A 20,305-nucleotide genomic window follows, 5' to 3' on the forward strand; every position below is an offset into this window, starting at 1 on the left:
TTTTTGCTCCCGATATTTTTCAATTAATAGTCTAAGAAGATGTATAGCTTCTATTGTCGACCCTCCAGGCATTAACCCAAATTGATTTTCTGTCACTGGGGTTTCCTTAATCTTTTTTCAATTAATTGTTGTTGTTGTTGTATTTAACTTTTTGCAAAAAAAAAATAAAAATAAAAAAGAAGCATAGCCTAATTTTACAAAAATCCATCAGACCTGTCTACGAATAATACAACACCTAGATCCAATGATAATCTCACAACGTGCAACTTTACAAGCATCCTTATATAATCTTCTATCCTCAGTAATTTCAAAAAGGAGCATGGATTGTCATTTCAGAGAGACTCAAGAGAACAAAATTCAAATAATAATATTAACCAGGCAGAAAAATATGAAAATGAAAGGACAACCTAAAATCCGAATAACTTCGTTAATATACTTAAGCAGATCTAAAACTATATTTTCCTCAGATAATAAAGAAATCTGACTAATTCTACAATCAAGTATAAATAAAATAAAGGTTAAGAGGCCAACCTGATTACCCCTAACCCCTTTGTTCAGATTGTGAAAGTTACGTTCCAGAATCCATTTATAGTACCTAGAATGACGAATGAATGACAAGAGAATATCAGAAGTGAAGTCTATCGACGATCAATTGCAACATGTGAGAAATCTTACTGCTTCTGAAGAGGAGACATTTCCACCCTAAGGATTCGCTCAATTTTTGGTGGCAAAGACTTCTCCACATCTTTTATGATTCTTCGAAGAATATGGGGCCTCAATTCTTTATGGAGATTGGCAAGCTAGAAAAGAATCGCACTTTAGCGGACAAAGAAAAGGCATATATGTGCATCATATCCATTAACAAATGTTGAAGTGAGACTTGGCAAACACAGTTCAAAGCACCTGAATTTCATTAAAAGAGCTTAGATTCTTGTACTTCTCAACAAAATCATCTTTGCTACTAAATTTTTCAGGATCAAGAAAGTGCAGAAGAGCCCTACACCAAGACAAAAAGGCAGGCTTAAGATCAAAAGGGAATGCATAAATCGTCTAAAACATACATATAAACAACAGCTAATGTATAATAGACCAATAGATTGATGAAACATTCAGAGAAGAGGTCTGGTCAGCCATCTACAAGTAGAGAACGTGAAACAAGTCTAAGCAATAAAGATTGTTGATAAAATAAATTCATTATCACATTCTCATCCACCATTACAGAATTAGAAAATTAGTGAACTTGATCACATAAAATCAATAGTTTTTTGTCAATTGGTTATAATGGTAGATAACACCTCTGAGATATTAGAAGAATGGTTTAAAATTTTGTATGATGTTGGGCGATACAATTGAAATGTATCATTTTGGTAAATTACGTATTCATTTCGTGCCAAGACTCAACATGTGTCTATTCAATCATGTTGACAAGTATCATTTCGTGGCAAGACTCAACACCCCTTATCATGCTAAAATTGACATAATATTATTTTTTTTTAATTTGTCTTCATACAAGATAATGTCAAAATATAGCATTCCAGATGGAAAGCAAACATTAAACTTGACTATATAGTTGTCTTTTCTTTTTCATCGTCACTTCCTCCTTCCACCTCTAATTCGCCATACAAAACATCAAGCACAATACAAAACAATATCATTCCAATTGAAGACCAAAACATCAGCACGGCTCAAGATTTCGAACCTTGGTTCAAAGTGAGAATTTCTCACATTGTGTATTCAAACTCTATGGTAAAGTGAATATTTTTGAACTAAGGAGTGAAGTGAAAATATTCATAAACTTGCAGAGAAAAGTGAAGTTTTTCTCTAAAGTATGTATCAGTGCCATATAGATTCAATGAAATAAAGTGCAGAGATGCAGAACATTGCAATAGGATGTTGTATGCTACATAAAGCAAAACCCAGTCACTTATACATTATATGGACAAAAAAGACCATGGTATAAACCAGTAATGACATCAATTTGTATGTTGGCAATTCATCTACGAACCAACAAAACATCGTGTACATCATATTGGCATCCTCAACACCAACAGGGTGCTTTGAAACCACTGTTGCAACCATGTCTCAATTTATCAATTTAAAGAGTCTCTACATGCATGGTGATTACTCTTGGATTTTGAGTAAAAGATTTCCCATTTATTTATTATCATAACAAAATGGTTGCAAAAATTAATAAATATTCAAGAGATCCAGAAATACCAGTGAAGTACCTGAATAGTAGGCCAATAATAACCTCACAAGGAAACATGTACAATACACTTAATGATACTAATTGATGAATGACTTAGAAACTGGAAAAAAAATGGACTTTCATTTTTTAGAAAACAAAATCTAATATAGGGAACATATTTGGCGTGGTTGCAACCATTAAAATATATTTTATATTTTCTAAAAAAAATTCAAACTTCTCAAATTTTTTAAAAACTAGGTTATATCTGTTTTTAAAATAGATTTTTGTTTTTATAAAATAACAATGGCAAAGCAGTAATTCCTGTAATGTTTATACAAGAATTATATCTATTTTTACAGTATTTTATCCTTACATTTCTATAATTTTTATATCCATCTCTAAAGTTTTGATCCCTAAATTGTTATAGTTTTAATAGTCATCCATAAAGCATTGAATTACAATAAGATCCTCTAATTTTTTAAAATTATTATTTGCTCCCAAAAATATCACATAAATATCAAAACAACAGAATATTACATTTTGCTCCTCTATTCTTCTAAGTTTAGTCCCTAAATTTGGCATTTTCCTTAAAGTTTTTATATTTTCAAACTCCCCCAAAATTATTATAATTTCACCTTAACATTTATTTTACTATCTAAATTTCACCTCCCACGCTTGTATAAGTTTATCATATGCCCAAATATTAATATAAAATTATAATTTCCATCATAGTTATAGAATTTTTAATTTTCTCCTATGATTTATTTTCAATTCACCCTTATATATTTTTACATAAAATTACAGTTTCCATCTTTTTTATTATATTTTAATTCTAAATTATTAATGATAATGATGATTATTTAATGATAAGAATGATTATTTGTTGATAAGGATGATTATTTTATATAATTAATATATTGCATTATGAAGATAGTCCGTTAATATCTTTAGTATTATTCTAATTTGTTATATTCTATAAATATATTTGCATAGTCAAGATTTTCTATTACTAATATCATTTTAACTACAAGATTATAATTTTCATCTCTTAAAAAACTTTTTTGTTGGGTTATACAAAACATATTTTATTTTTTGAATAAGAAAATTTTTCATCTCAAAGTATTTAATTTCATTGAAAAGACAGTATAAGAAAATGGAATTACCATATTGGAGCAGATAATAATGTATGTCTCTTAAAAATGTAACAAGAGCTAGGCATGGCATTTATGACCCAAGTAGAAAGGGGAATACAAAAGGAATATGAAAAGAGTTGTCAAGAGATCTAGTAATCACCATAACTCCTCCACGCTGTTCTGCAGTGGTGTGCCAGTTATAAGGAGCTTGTTTTTGGTGTTGAATTCCTGTGTACCAATAGTTAATATGATAAGATACATGCAAATAATTTGGATCATGCTTGCATCATAGAATGACACCACAAAGAAAATTAAGGAAAAAAGAAATACCGAGAGATTTGTGTATAGTGAAGCTTCACTATTTTTTAACCTGTGAGCCTCATCAACCATAAGGTAATTCCATCTTATTTTAGATAATACTGCTTTATCCTTTAATATCACTTCATAAGTAGTTAGCAGTGCATCCAACTTGATATGTCTACCACTTGTTTTGTTTGTAAAAAACTCATGTTGTTGGCAGATCTGCTTCAACAGGCAAAAATAAATCATACAGATAAATCGGAAAAGTCAAGGGATAGTAAGTATTCTCATGTGATGCTAGATAAAAATGAAATACTAAAAACTAATTTTTCATAGGGCAATTCAGAACAGACAAAAAACTAACTGAAATGCAAAGCCAGCTTGCAAATTGTATACAGGGAAACAGGGAAAGAAATGGAGATGCAAATTCTACATGTGATGAACTCTTATTTATCTCAATGGCTATACCCTCATTGTATTTCTCCATCAACCCTAATGCCACGGGTAAACAGTAAGGACAAAAGGGGCACATAGGTGAACCAATAAAATAGCCTGAAACCTAGTTAAATATGTTTTCACTTTATTGCTCTCTCAAGTGTCTCACAAGATCGAGCAAAAGTAATAGTAGTGATGACTAACAGTGAAATATGTGACAAGCTCAAGAAGAAATTAACTGCGGTTAAGGTCATAACCCTGTATTCGGGAAAGAAGAATATTTACCTCTCTGCTAGCACGGTTTCCAACATACACAACAACATTCATTTCTGGAAGCCATTTTCTGAACTCTCGTGCCCAGTTCGATAATGTTGAGAGAGGAACAACAACAATAAAAGGCCCACGGATATCCTGAGCATTCTGCACTTTCAACAATTATTAGTACCTAAAAGCAAAGAGGGCTCATCTTCATAAAGCAATGGCAAATTAGTAGGCAACATACATATAGAAATCCTAGCATAGAAACCGACTGAACGGTTTTTCCAAGGCCCATTTCATCAGCTAAAATGACATTTGTATCATTTCTCCAACTGTTGCAAGATGCCCATCAATAGGCATGCTCTTAAAAGCATTAATTGAAATTGATCAACTGAGGTTCTGGAAACCTAACCTATTAACCAGAAAATTCAATCCTTCAAGCTGATAATCACGGAGTTTGCCGCCCTTCAGCCATTCAGGTTGCTCATCAAGTTTCCGAAGACTAGCTGAACTCAAATCAAGAATCAAAGAAATAACCATCATTTGTTCTTTTAAAAAAACTTGATTGAATAAACATATAAATTCTGATAAAAGAAAACCATCAACAGCAAAGATAAAACAATAAGTGAACAGTCAAAACAAAATCAGTAATAGTTGAAGCCTGCAAAGATGTTAGGATAGAAGAAAAGGAAGATTTTACAATTAATAAAAGAAAAAAATAGAACTATAGTTTTCTTGTCATCAATCTTGTTTACCTCTGGATGTGAAGCTGCAAGCAGAATTGATCTATCACAACAAGCGAAACCCATTGTTCTAATTGATTAAGCTTCCCTAATATTACTAAAAGGTATATTCCTTGATCTGGAATGCCAGCAGCCACATGCTATCCAACTTTATCATTGATCTTTTTGTTCCTTTTGATTAATAGCTTTTCTTTTCCTCTAATGATTGTTCTTGAGAAGAAAGATGAGTCATTCACCATTTTATCATCGGTGGATCAACCAAGGGATGGGAATTAGAATAAGAAATCATGTAAAATAGTCAGGCCAAATAAGAAAGTCCACTCATATATCTAGTGACCACAACTGAGTCTATAAGACATTAATAAATTGTTACAATATTTTGCTAAACTAATTCCATAATGAATGGCCCATGCCAAAACTGTATTCTGCATCAATACAGCAGATTGCCATTGAGCACTGGTCCAGGCCAAGAGCTGGATTGGTACCAATATGAAAGTCTGGAACCTTCTGGTACCAATACCTAGAAACATATTTTCAACAACTTCTTATGGCCATAAACTTCATGGAAGGTTGATTTCTAATAAGGAGATTAAATAAAATCTATTTCGAGCAGACTTTGGCTCTAATATAAATTGAGGAGTAAAATTATATTGTATTATTAAATGTGGGTCATTGCTGATATATAGAAAGTCTGAGATGATTCCCTCAAAATTGAATAAATGCCTGATGCAATACCAAACTTATATAACTATTAAGCAACTAAATGACCCTAATGAGTTGTCAGATAACGAATACAAGGTTATGAAAACAGTGAAGTTCTAACAAAATCGCAACAACAAAAGTAAAAAAAAAAACATGAAATGACATGCACATGTGCATTATGTTAATTTAGATAATCCATCATACTAATGAAACTTGTTAAATTAGTTTCTCCAAATTAAAGGAATAATAAAGCGACGATATAAAAACAATACAAGCAATTCATAAATCACAGCATACAAAAAAAGAGAAGAAACTCTGGGTGCATGAAATACAGCAGACCTTTGCTCTTTTTTCGCTGGAAATCTACCAGTTTTCCTTGTATATTTGCAGCAACTTCACGGGCCTGGTAAAGGAAAATCAAAACTAAACAAAGGAAGCTCAAACATATACAGAAAGGTACAGATTTCTAGTAGTAATAGTATTTTATGGTATATAGCTACATTAGAAATTAGTCGAATCCATTATATGGAAAATCTATCGTTGATTAAAAAAAAAATCAGATACTACAACAGCCCACACAAAGCACAGGTAATTTATCTATTTGATAATGTAAAAAATAATAATAATAAATATCAAAAAGGAAGGAAAATCACTAAAATAATAAATTATTTAAAAAATAATCTATAAATTATTTATAAAAGTTGACTTTTACAATGCATATTTATTATTTTGAAAACAACAAATCTAAGTTTTTTACAAAATGTTGATGTTCGATATATTTGATCAGACTAATATATTTTTATAGATACAAAAAAACAATTTAATCTATCTTAATTTGATTTTGTTATGTTAGTTAAATTGTATTTTTCAATTATTCTTTTAACCAAATCAGTTTAGTATACCTCAACCTTTCAGGTTAGTCAAAATATCTGAAAATTTAGATTATATTCAGATTTATTTGTAAATGATAAGAATATGGTTTCCATTGCAATTCAATAGTTAGACTAAAAACCTATAATATTTACATATAAATAGATTCAATTCAAACTAAACTGAATCAATTGCATATTTAATTTGACATATACAATACTTCAATTCAATCTCATCTCATAAACATTATTACTAATTTATATATGGAATAATGGAATATAAATCTTTCAAATTATTTTTCCATCATAAGACACAAGGTTGTACAAAGAGTCAAAACTTTGGAGGGCATAGCTGCTGAAAGCAAAAATTGAAGGTGAAATGAAAAACTGGATATCCTAAGAGGTAAAATAAAATTGTACAAAAAAAGACACTCATAGCTGCTGAAAGGAAAAATTCAAAGTACAATTCTGGGCTGTAATAAAAAAAAATTAAAAACTGAAAGCCAAAGTGAAAACTTGCATTTTGAGAGTAGTAAGGCGAACAAACAATAAGAAAACTTGAGAGGGGGAGAGGTATTATCAAGGATCTCAATGATGACAATGTAATCAAAATTAGAAAAGTTTAAAGGGCAAAGTGTAATTGAAGTGAAAATATTTAGGAGTGAAATGAAAAAAATAAAAAGGAGAAAATAAAAAATCTAAAAATTATGAGGAGAGTGTGATATTTTTAGGGATAAAATTGGAAATATCAAAAAAATAAATGAGAAAGTTAAAATGTTATATTGTCCAGGAGGTCAATATTTCACATGATAAAGACAAAAGGATGGGATATAAAGCTATAGCACAATAGAGTTATTACCACCAATCTAGCCTCTATATATCCAGTGGGTTCAATTAACACCAACAATGTCACTGAGAAATAAATATAATAAAATAAATTGTAAATTTGTTTTTATATATAATTTGTTACATATAAAATATATCATTCGAACCTTCATTCAATCTCCCCTCTCACTAAAATCTAACTTATAAGCACCAGAATTTGCCCATCAATCTGTATTTTGGCAATATCGAACATGCCTCTGCTCATCAACCTCCCTCTCCACCAACATTCATAGCTTAGTTCACTCGCTATTCAGCTTGCCTCCTTGACAATGTGCTCCATCGATCCTTGCCACACTATCGTATGTCACTTGCCTCTTTGAATCCACACCTCAGCCCAGCATCATCATTGCTTGCCTTCTACCTTTAGTTTATCTTGCCATTCACATAGCCTTAGCCAAGCTATCCCTGCTAATTCCACTATTTACTGCCCCTTCGCGATGCACTACCTTTATTCGTCATCACACATCAGTACCTCAGTCCTTTTAACATCCTCCTACACTGACCACATGAGCTCCCTTGGGCTATGATTTAATCTCAACATTGGCATCACTATATTTATACCCATTTGCATTTCGTTAGTATCATTTAACCATCTAAATATATTTAGGCTGAAATTTTACTCAAATTTAATTGACCCACTCAAATAATTGTCTACCTTTAGTTATTATGAGTTTTGTATAGCCCCAAGGGAAGCTTTAAAATTTCTTTCAAGTAATTCATATGCAAAATATTGAACATTCCAGATTCAGTGGATGCAGTAGAGATTCAATTAGGAAGTGAATATGTATGTCAAGAGTTGATACAGTTCACCTGTCACGTTACCTTATATTCATCAATTGCTTCTTGAGCAAATGCAATATCAGTATCCTTTTCCCTGCAGTAACAATGATCAGATCCATAAGAAATATGCAGTTCAATAATCCAAATTTGAGCAATGAAAAATGAAAAAACAAGAATTAGAACATCTAAATATATGGCTCTGAATTGCTTTCCTAGGCATCAGCAAATGAAGTGCAGAACATAGTTTCACGAATGTAATAGCCAAGTGGGCCAAGTCAAGTTAATGAAATGGGAAAATAGAAATGTAACTCATCCTACCAGTTACAGAAAAGCATTACATTATATTAGTATATTGGATCCATTCTCAAGTGTCAAATTATACTTTCCCATTTAGTGTAAATAAAACAAGTAATCATTCAGAAAATGTAGTATGATTAAATTTCACAACAGTAGCAAGTGGTATAAAATATACCAAGTTGCTTCAGCATACGAAAGTCCTTGCCATTTCACCAAATACTCTGGTATCACATCATCCCCATCTATCTTACTAAGCCTATCAGCAAATATCCTTTCTACCTGATCAGATTCAGAACACAAACAAAAGCCAGGTGAACACTTAGATGAACTTGACAATTAATTATAAGGACAGAAGATGAAAGAAATAAACCTGGCTGTACTGCTTGAGAAGATCCAATTCCATTTCTTTACTAACATCATGAACTTCAATCTGCTCCACAGATTTGCTAATTGTAAATATACAAAATATTACAGGCGGAAATGAAGCTTAAGAACTAAGAAAGGCACAAAATTTTCATACAACAAAAACATTTGATGTTCATCTCAAACTAATTGTAATTGTAACAGTTATTTTGTTTAATTGGTTATGCCACTGCTCCTCTGCCATATGCACTATAGAAAAATATGAACTATAAAAAAGGGTATCAAAGAGCATATGCAAATGCAAATGCTATGTGCTTGATCAATTACAAAACGCACATGCAGAATCAGCAGGCATATACAAGGACATTTAAGGTCAGTATTAGAAGTATTAAAAATTATGAAACTATATTTTATATTATGAAAGCAACTAATGTATGCAAGAAACTAGATTGATAAGCACATCCAATATATACTCCCACATACAAAAAAAACAATTGTACAAGCAAAAACATGAAACGTATAAATCAATTTTAACTAATATCACGAACTTGCAAAATAAGTGCCCAAGTTGACACAACCTACAAGCTGACAAATAAGGATTTTTTCCTACATGTTATATGCAGCCCCTTGCAAATTTTGCCTAGGTGGCTGCATATACGGCCCATGTAGACACTTTCGCTTTTTGGAACCCCGATATACAACCAAAGAGACTATAAGAAAATAGAAACTTTAAACTTTGTTAATTCACCAATATCCTTTTTTTTTTTACTTGATCCAACACAAGCTATAACATCAAAAAAAGGAAGATCCGCTACCTTAGCGGCCCCCTAGTGTCGGTCCCACGGATATGGAGGGAGATTCATGCAGGTACACTGGTCATAGGCACATGGCGGGGTAAACCCCAGGTCGTCAGTTCCTGAGAATCGACCCCTGGCCATTACGCCAAATATACCATGCGCTCACCGTCTGCGCTACGCCCTGGAGGCACAAAAACATGAAACGTATAAATCAATTTTAACTAATATCACGAACTTGCAAAATAAGTGCCCAAGTTGACACAACCTACAAGCTGACAAATAAGGATTTTTTCCTACATGTTATATGCAGCCCCTTGCAAATTTTGCCTAGGTGGCTGCATATACGGCCCATGTAGACACTTTCGCTTTTTGGAACCCCGATATACAACCAAAGAGACTATAAGAAAATAGAAACTTTAAACTTTGTTAATTCACCAATATCCTTTTTTTTTTGACTTAATCCAACACAAGCTATAACATCAAAAAAAGGAAGATCCGCTACCTTAGCGGCCCCCTAGTGTCGGTCCCACGGATATGGAGGGAGATTCATGCAGGTACCCATAGGCACATGGCGGGGTAAACCCCAGGTCGTCAGTTCCTGAGAATCAACCCCTGGCCATTACGCCAAATATACCATGCGCTCACCGTCTGCGCTACGCCCTGGAGGCACAAACTATAACATCAAAATTATTCTAAAAGGTGGTCTGGGGCAGCCACTAGGCGGTTTGCCGGGGGTCATTTCTTCTAATTGCTAGGTGGTCTAAGCAACCCCTAGGCGATTTGCCATGGGAATGTTTCTTCTAATGGTTAGGTGGTCCTTCTAAACAAAGGGCCCAGGAAAAATTAAGTTATTGGTCTTATGTTATATAGAGTTGAATGTTGGAATATGAATCAAGTACATAAGTAGGAGATGAGAGTCGCAAAAATGAGGATGTTAAAATAGATGTGCGAAAAGAAATGCAAACATTGGAAAGAAAGTGAGTTATGCCTATTAAGGGAAAACTTTTAGATAATACAAACATCTACTCAGTAAATGCTCCAGTTAAGCGATTTGAAACCATGACAAATACACACATTAATTAAAGGAAAGGGAAACCAAAAAGACTTGATTAACAATAATAAAATAAAATAAAATTCATTGAAATACTACTTAATAGGATAAAGGCTTGATCGTTGTTGTACAAGTTATTGGTTTATTTGGCATTCGTTATCTTATCAATATTTTAATATCATAGCATAATAATAATAATAATAAACTGGATATGTTTTTTGTAATCAAACTTTATTAATATAAATTGTTAAAATTTACATTTTATTGTGATTCTCATTTTCATGGTTAATATGGAATGTTTTATTATTGACATTAGTAATTCAGAATTCTACAAGGCACTAGGCAGTGGGTCATCCGCCTAGTATTAATTTTACAAGGCACTAGGCAGTGGGTCATCCGCCTACTATCTAACACTGCTTTCTAATTCCTTGAACATGAAAGAATGTGAGAAGAGAGAAATTATAAGTACTTAACAAACTCAACAATCTCCTTCATTTTACTTTGGCAACAACTTTACAATTGTCAAATTGTAAAATTTGGCAACGAAAAAAACCAGATTCAACTCAAGTACTCAACTCAACTGACTTCAAAAATCTCTAGGTTGCTGATTTCAGCCCAAAGCTCTCTCTTATTCACATATGTGGATATAATCATAGAAGAGAGGAATAAGGGGTGCCAAACTACAGAAATTCAACACAAGAGTATCCACTGTTCTTTAACAATCAGCATTGCCACTTAATTACAATTATGAGAAATTGGACCGATCATGAACCCTCTTCTTCAGCAATTAAAATAGTCACCTTCAGTAACCACAACCGTGAGAAAGTGCATGAAAATGTAATGCTGATAAAAAGTTACAGCTTAGACATATTGTAGACTGGTGCTGTTTGTTTTGAAGTTTTATGATTTATAACATATAATATAAAAGAATTTTGAGAATATAAGCATACCAAACTTTTTAAAGCCAAGATCAATAGAACATTCATCAGCTAAAAGAACATTCATTGCTTAATTAATAAAATTAATAATCATAACAGCAAAGAAATTAAAAAAAAACATTTATTTATACCATAAAACTTTTGTAGAACTGAACATGAGAGTTTCCTCCCATCCATCCAATGCAAAACGAAAGGATCAAATATCAAATGCATGATAGTAATAAATCCAAATCATGAAACAGAGCTATAAAAATATATAATCTGAAGTCAAAAATATGATAAATAGGAATTATAAAAGTATTTCAAATAACCATATGATAACAACATAAAAAAACAAAGTTTAAAAAAAACAATATAGACAAAAAAACATAGACAAAAATATAATAGTCTTGAGAATGTCAAAATGTAAAAAAATATAAAATAAATTATAACATGTAACTAAGTACAATAACAAAAGTCATAAATACAATATATATAGCAATTTTACGAAACTTTACAAGAATTCTATATAATACTTTGAACAAGCATTGGAAAGGGAAAAAAAAGTTCGAATATTTAGGGGAAAAAATGAATTCAGTGGGACATATTTAAAAATAACCAAGAAATATTCCACAATTAAACAAATTGAATAAATTAGAGTAGAAGTTAAAAGTTGATTCAATTAGAGTTGAAGATTAACTAAAAGAATAAAGGACAAAAAAGGGAAATCTATTTAACATAGGGTTATTTGAGAATTGAGTCATGGTTCGAAGTCTCCAACCGTTCCAAAGTTTCAAATAGAAATCAAAATAATACGTTTTGACACTGTGTCATTCTGTTTCATTTCGATGTCAATTGCTCTGGTGAGGAGAGAGGAGGAAGAAGAAGAGGAAACTTAGTCATCAGGTCCAATTCATGCCTTAACAGCAAGCTCGCGGCTTGCAAGCGAGTTGCCAAGATGTTTGCACTTGGGAGAGAGTGTAGATGCAGCACGCAGCTTGCCAGATTTCATGATGAAGGCGGAAGATACTTGAGCGGAGACATGGTGAAGAAGTTTACGCAAGGTTTCAGGTCATGAAAGCAATTCAAACTTTATTGGCAAGCTCATAGTTGTAAGTGGGTGGCCAAGATGCTTGGGCTCAAGCAAGGAGTCATAGAAGTAGATTGCAGCTTCACAGATCTCACAGCAAAGGCAAAAGATGCTCAGTCAGAACATCAGCAATCTTTGCCTTTGTTGCAACCTTACCTGAGCTTTGCGACCAAGGAGAAAGCTCCCAATTGGGTATCTTCTCAAGTGTCCATCAGCAATCACTCCTTCCGCCCATCAACCAGCACAGATCAATGTTTAAAACAATGAACTGAGTATAATTTATATGATTTAAACATTTGTGATAATCATACATAAATGGCACTGTATAATTCATGTACTCAACCGAAATTAGTTGAGGCTCACTGACTGTTCTTGTTAGCAATGACTGAGGAAACTTGTGCACCAACTAAAAGCTGCAAAAGATCATTTCTAAATATTTATTTTGTACACAAAGCAGAGATGTTTATTTTTTAAAAATATTAGTAATTTTATTTCCAGATAACCTCTTCTTGTTTGTAAGATTTTTTGTTTTTATTCTAAACTGCTCTCCAACCAATTCAAAGGTTTGAAATTTGAGTCAGAAATGGTAACCGATAGTGAAAAGGCATGAAACCACGAGTACCAACATTTTCAAGTAAAGCATATTCTACCTAATAATGTAAGTGAAAACATAGGGAGAAAATATCACCTCCTCACGTGACAAGACCTTCTTATGCCTTCTTTCTTCAGATATCCTTTTTATGTAATTTAGCACCTTCTTGAATCCACTAAGCTGGCAAATCAGCAAGAATTAGTTAGGTAAATGAACCAGAGATAATAGCAAAGACTAACAAAAAGAAAATTAGACAAGTTTAACAAGGCAACATAAATGTGAGACCACATTCCTGAAACTTACATTCTGGAGATCAGCAAATGACTTCCACTCACAATGAAGATATGACTGTCCTTTCCACTTTATATAAAATTCAACAGCATCCCAATCAGTTTCCATATCTGAACTAGTGCTGGCAACAACAGGTAGGGTTGATCTGTTGTTCCTTATAGCATCTTCAACTGTACCTTTAGGTTGGTGCCATAGCACCTTTTCAATTGTATCAGCATCTTCCTCCTCTAAGTCCTCCTGGTTATCAAAAATAATCTCACTATATGCCATGTCTTAAAACTGTTAAACTATGCAAAATTGGAATATTGGAACCAACAGACAGCTAAGAATTCACATAGAAGTTTCATAATAGAACAATGGGTTTTGTCAATGTTCTAAATCTTGGTTGCTTCACTTGCTATAGAAAAATACAAGCATGTCAGTCTTAACACAACCAATATCATATAACCCCTAGTCCATACTAGTCAATGCAATGTTACTTAATCAGAAAAAAATTAATGCCGCAGCCCAATACAAAATACTATGTATTTTAAGTGCTTACATTTTTATAATTAAACAAAAACTCCAAAATCATTTTCATAAAAGGAACTGTTAGACTATATAGCCCAAATGAACCATAGCTCCAAAACCATTTTCACTGAAGGAATTGTTAAAAAAAAAAGTTAAATAAAGAATTAACTCTACTTTGATTTCAAATTCAAAGTTATATTTGCCAGCAAAAAATTATACCTAATCCAAGCCAAATACAGTAAAACCATGCACATAAAATTTACACAAAATTTCATAAGGAGAGTAATTAATGAGTTAAACTACATCAGCAGAAATTAGTTCCTTCAGAATAAAGTCCCTCATCCCTTTAATTTCTCAAAGAATTGTTTGTTCAAATAGATTCTGATAAGGAAAACTCATGGTCAAAAAATTGGTAGGATTGTTCCGATAGATAACTATTGCTAAGAACAAAGAAAAACTAGTCAAACTTCATAAAGAGTGGAACCTTTTGGGTCTTGTTCAATCTTTCCTCACCAATATCATCACTTTCTTCACTTTCAGCATAAGAGACCTTCTTTACCAATCTGCCAGATGTACGGAGCTCGCTGCTATTGTAGTTGGAATTGGCAGCCAAATCAGAGAGGCCTCTAGCTCTCTTGTGTAAATGAGAGGATTTACTTGTTTTCTGATTGAAGGCTTGATCACTGTCTTGTTCTGAGTCTTTTCCAGATGAAAACTCATCATCTGATAAGGTTCTCCCTCTCTTTCTGCGTGCATTTATAGAAGACTTTGCTTCTTTATGTTTTGAGGTTTTTCCAACCTTACGTGGCATTCCTCTTCGTTGAGTTCTGAACAATTCGATGTCGTCTTCATCCGAGAGATCAATATCTTCTTCATTGTCATCATCAAATTCATCGCTTTCTGATGTTTTTTCCTATAATCAAGTAAGCATGAGCAGCCGAAACAATATGACAAATTTAGTGAACAAAATACAACTCTAACAGAGACCAAAAATATATTAATTGTTGGTTAAGAAAACAATCTACTATTTCCATGTTCATTTTCTGACATTTTACTCCCCCGCATTTTTCATAATAATTTTTTTCTTATTTTTGGGAGAGATCAAGCATCTTTTATGTAAAATAAATAAATTTTATTATATACAGGTGTCAAAAAGTTGATGGCATACTTTTTTATTTTCAAATTCCATTTTGGTACACAGAAAAGTACAAAATTTTCCATGAACAAGCATATAAATCTTTTAACTACATGAAAACAGTTGATAAAACTTTTTCAGGTTACAAAGTTAACGGTGTTTTTTTTTCAAATTCCTTTTTGATACACAGAGAAGTACAATTTTTTCTATGAAGACGCATATAAATATTTTGACCACATGAAAACAGTTGATAAAAGTTCTTCAGGTTAACAAAAACAGTCCAAGGATCAAAAAAGGTTTTTAAAATTTTGACGCTGTGTATGGATATCATATAAATACACTCAACAAAATTGAGGGTTAGTTCCTACTCACAAAAACCTTAGGACTATACTAGAAAAGGAATACAAGGGAAATGAGCAAAGATCCAAAACAACCATGCAGTTATAAAGAGTTAAATATCGCTCAATTAAAAATAAAAACTAAATACCCCGCAACTAAAAAATATGACAAAGGCCTTTAATATAAATGCTTGGATCTTTTGACAGAGACTGTTCTCTTATCCAATAGGCATCTATCTTACAAGATAAGAAATACCTCCATAGAGAAGAATAGGGAAAGAAAAGAAGCAGAAGAAACATATTAAGTTGATGTGAGGAACTAGTTTCATGGGTCAAAACTTGCTAGACTAGATCATACAAGTAAATTTCAAGGCTCTTTCTGATGACAAGAAACTTAGTAACATATACAGCTGTTGCTAAAGAACTTTCTCATTTGATGAACACTGTTTTCGACTAATAAATTATCATCTGAATATGGTTAAGTACAAGATAGATTCTCAAAGTAAATTGATGAGCTTGGCTATGAACCCCTGGGCCTAGATCAGTGAGATAATTTCAAGGCTCTTCATGATTAAGGAAAAAAGGTTGATCTTATGTAAACCATTCATTGCTTGCCACATGACTCAAGAACTCTAAAATCCTCCAACAAGGTGATTCATGGTCAACAACAGTTGAAAAAACCTAAATGCCTAGGGGCATTAAAACATCTTTCTCCTCCGTGATAATACAACAAACCAATATATTCCTAGTTGCCAACTGAACAAATTTTCCTCTCAATACAAATATGAAAACAAGCCAACACACGAAAATAAAACTATGGATTAGGGTGTTGGGTAATTAAGGATTAACACAACAAAAGTTAAAGTGGCTAAGATGAGAAAGATTATCCGAGATCGATTGCGTGTAGCTCTAACAAATGATAACATTAGAGAGAATTGGTCAACATGGGATAGATATGTTCAAAGATAACCAATTCACTCAATAATTAAAGAAATTGAATCAAGTAGTGTTGAAGGTGTAAGAAGTCGAGGGAAAGCAAAAAATAAATAAATAGACAAAACACTAGTTAGTGTAATACGATAATGAATTTAATTGTTACTAGTGATGTAGGTTTGCACCAAATCCAATGGAGGATAGGATTCATATAGTTAATCCCAAATAGTCATGACTAACTCAGCTTTGATGATCATAACAATGACAGAAAATGTATAACCTTTCAATATCTCTTCCATCGTCTAAAGAGGGGGTGCTAGTTTTGTGAAATTTTGTCCAGTTTAATAAAATATCTGTCAATAATTTTTTCACTTCTTAATATATGTTTTAGACAATAGATGTTTGATGCTCCCCAAAATCAAGAAAATAAGAATTATAAAAATTAGAAAATGGAAATTTTGATAACCAAGAGAGAAAATTGTTTCTAGTTTCCTTCACATAAAAGTTTCTTCCAGTATGCCAACTATTTGAAGTTTATAATATTTCAGTTTCTCAAGCTTTGTCATGCATTCTAATTTTCAAATCCAATCTATTGATAAATATTTTCGTGTCAAAAAAAATGAAGTCAACTTTTGCAATTCAATCCAATTATCCAGGACTCAATTTCAGAACACCAACTACACTTAGCTAATCTCATTGTAAGTTAAACAACTACCTTTATCTTGAACTATCATCCAAACAAATCTACAAGAAGTTGAGTTCATTGTTTTGTCTTAAAAGTTGTTTTAGTAATGTTGAGTTAGCCATCCTTTAGACACTATCTTGATGTTTCTGTGTCCTCCTTATAGTGCAAGTATAGCGATTATCCATGTCTACCATCCAGCAGATGATGCATACCATAGAAGAATAATCAGGCTCAGAAAAAATATATCTATAAATAAGCCCTCCCAGAAAAAAGTAGTTCGATTCTACTAATGTTATATAGAGAAGCTATGAAACTCATACTAAATAAGGCCAAATAGATAAGAGGACAACCTTGCTTTTTCCCTTCCCTATTTCACTGGACTCTGGTTCAAAATCAGCATCATCTGGATCATCATCTGTAATAAAATAGAATATCATCTGTTCAAAAAATTGTGTTGATGTTTTTTGCAGAAACAGATGTCAAATATCCTTAAGTCACAGAAAGAATAAGGAAAACAAGACCTTCGTCTTCGTCTTCATCATCTTCATCATAATCTTCATCATCTTCATACTCCTCATCCTTTATCACTCTGGATTTCTTTGCAGTTTTTTTGTTAACAGAAACAGGTTTTAATGGAAACCTGGAACCTGAAATGTTAGTGTGGTTCTGTCCACTGCCATGTACAGAATCACTTTGTTCTTCGCCATCCTGCTCGTAGTAATCATCAGAAAGCATTTCATCTGCTGGAATATCAACATTTCCTCTTTGAGAGAGTCTCCTGTGTCTCTGTTCATGTGAGTCTTCAGATGAGTTTCGTCCAGATTCTTCATTACCTATGTTGTTACGATCATACTCAGAATCAGACATCGGTTGACAGTCCTTCCAAAATTTTGAACCCCATGCACCATGAGGAGCTGCTGTTTTGCCAAGCTTCACACTAGCATTTCCTTCAGAGTTTTCACTTTGCGCTATATGAGCATCATCAAAGTCCTCAACACAGTTAGGATCATCTGTGTTCAAGTCAGTGTCCACGAACTTGTTATTGTTATCCAAATTCCTGTTCTCAAAGGAATTATAGTCACCAGTAGTAGCACCCTCCTCCTCCTCCTCCTTCGAGTTCAGGTCGTGTAGAGAAGTTATTGTGTTATTATAATTGCCGAAGAATGCCATTTACCATAACATATAGTTCCTTCCCTGCACCCTGTCACTGCAACTATAGAAGGGTCAAAAAAGGATTCTTTGATTCATTCAGCATAGCAGCTTGTATCTAAAAGAATAATAGAACAAAGAAATCTCGCTTCAAATCAATATCGATGCAACATGATGATTAGGATTAAGAAAAAACGCATACGATCAGCTAGAATTTCATTTAAAAGGGTCATTTGTAACTACGAAAAGAAGAAAAATACTGAAGAGCGGAAACAGGAGGCTTACAGAGCAGGGCCTATACCGTTATATAAACAAACTGCGAGCAAAAATCACAGGGGTATCGAGGAAGCAGAGAGATCGCAAGTCAAAATGGAATCCAACAAATGCAAACGAGATCAGACACCACACCATTCGTCGATCACACCGATCGACCCGCGCACACAGAAATCCTACAGACAAGAGCGCGGATCGGGCAACCGACGTGGAGAAAAGCACGAATCCAATCCGCAGAAAACCTAGAGGAACGAGCAAGGAGCAAACGAATCTAGGATTGGAAAGGGGCGGCACGCGCGGGCCAGCATCCGAAATCAAAAGCGAAACGGAGGAGCTGACAGGTTTGCCGCCCAGGAGACGCACCTACGAACCCGAGAAGACGAGATCGAGGCTGGCCGGTGGAAGAGGGTTATTTATAGAGGAAGGCCGGCGGCACCGGGAGCGAGGAAGGGCCGCGGGCCGACGCTGGGTTGGCCGGTGGAGGGAGGAGACGGCCGAGAGGGAGCGGCAGATTTTTTGTATCCGACCCCAATTATTCGGTTTTTTTAAAACAAAACAAAAAAGAAAATCGTAGTCGAGTTTGTTCGTCGTGGAAAGGGGATGAGAGGGAAATGGGTAGGGAGGGCGGAGGAGAGGGGAATCGGTAGCAGGTTTCGGCGATATATCGCCCGATTTGAGGCGGCGGTGGGAGAGGTTTGGCCTCGCTCGCGGTCACACACAAGAGAGAGAGAAAGAGAGACAAACAAAAGAGGGCAACCAAATTTGAGGATTAGAGATTGAGATTTGCTATGCCCTTTCTTTTTTTCTCTCTCTCTCTCCCTCTTATTTTAGGGATTGAAGCAGTAATGTTTTGTAGATTGGCCCCTCCCAATAGCCCTAATTAGATATTGACCCTTTGCTTCTGTGCGTCGGCTGCTGCTCAGAGATTGGCCAGGGTTTGGTCGTTTGGGATTTGCTGAATTATGTATTCGGTTAAAATTTAAATAATTAAATTGAATAAATTAAATTTTTTTTACCAATTAAACTAGTTGAATTTGTCTATAGAAATTGAACTAGTTGAATGATAAAATATCAATTAATTTGATTTTTTAATTAATCAAAATTTTAAAATCTTATCAGTTTTAAGTTAAAAAATAATATTTTATTTAATTAATTATATTTTTAAATAAAACATATTTTAAAAAATCTTATTCGATTTATTTGAATTATAAAATTTAAAATTAAAATTGAACCAAATTAATAAAAACTAAACTGAATTTTAAAAAAAAACAAATTAACTAAACCAAATTTTTAAATTTGATCGATTTAATTCAATTAATTTAATTTTTCTGAATTTTTATTCACTCCTATCACCAAATAATGAGACTAGAATACAATAGTAATTTGGATGACTAAATTAGATCCTAGAAAAGGATCCATTTGATCTAAGAAAAAAAATTGAAATACTTTTATTTTTGGGACGGTATTAAATTTTCTTTTAAAAAAATATTTTTTTAATATTTTAACTAAGAACAAATTAATTGAACATGTTCATGAGCTTTTTAATACAGATCAAAATATTTAATTAGTATAAATGACTTACAAGTCTGAA

At 33.1% G+C, this 20,305-nt stretch overlaps 1 protein-coding gene across 4 annotated transcripts in view; it reads right to left on the reverse strand.

Annotated features, from left to right (window-relative positions):
* Positions 1–19,513, reverse strand: part of LOC121976854 (protein CHROMATIN REMODELING 5-like) — a 30,027-nt gene extending 10,514 nt beyond the window's left edge. The window contains exons 1-18 of one of the 4 annotated variants that reach the window (XM_042529241.1): positions 19,078–19,513; positions 17,814–18,493; positions 17,643–17,707; positions 14,686–15,114; positions 13,704–13,928; positions 13,497–13,580; positions 8,961–9,020; positions 8,766–8,869; positions 8,336–8,387; positions 6,099–6,162; positions 4,727–4,820; positions 4,559–4,646; positions 4,342–4,476; positions 3,652–3,843; positions 3,482–3,549; positions 904–997; positions 676–800; positions 532–595 (exon numbers count right to left, since the gene is read on the reverse strand). In XM_042529241.1, coding sequence (XP_042385175.1) covers positions 532–595; positions 676–800; positions 904–997; positions 3,482–3,549; positions 3,652–3,843; positions 4,342–4,476; positions 4,559–4,646; positions 4,727–4,820; positions 6,099–6,162; positions 8,336–8,387; positions 8,766–8,869; positions 8,961–9,020; positions 13,497–13,580; positions 13,704–13,928; positions 14,686–15,114; positions 17,643–17,707; positions 17,814–18,462 — 2,592 coding nt within the window. In that variant the 5' untranslated portion in view covers positions 18,463–18,493; positions 19,078–19,513. Of the gene's footprint in view, positions 1–531; positions 596–675; positions 801–903; positions 998–3,481; positions 3,550–3,651; positions 3,844–4,341; positions 4,477–4,558; positions 4,647–4,726; positions 4,821–6,098; positions 6,163–8,335; positions 8,388–8,765; positions 8,870–8,960; positions 9,021–13,496; positions 13,581–13,703; positions 13,929–14,685; positions 15,115–17,642; positions 17,708–17,813; positions 18,506–18,742; positions 18,968–19,077 lie in introns of those variants that run through there. The other 3 variants (XM_042529238.1, XM_042529239.1, XM_042529240.1) reach the window with 3 other exon arrangements.
* Between the last annotated feature and the right edge of the window lie 792 nt (positions 19,514–20,305).

Source organism: Zingiber officinale, chromosome 4B (genome assembly GCF_018446385.1).
Source record: "Zingiber officinale cultivar Zhangliang chromosome 4B, Zo_v1.1, whole genome shotgun sequence".
In the NCBI taxonomy this organism is placed as follows: domain Eukaryota; kingdom Viridiplantae; phylum Streptophyta; class Magnoliopsida; order Zingiberales; family Zingiberaceae; genus Zingiber; species Zingiber officinale.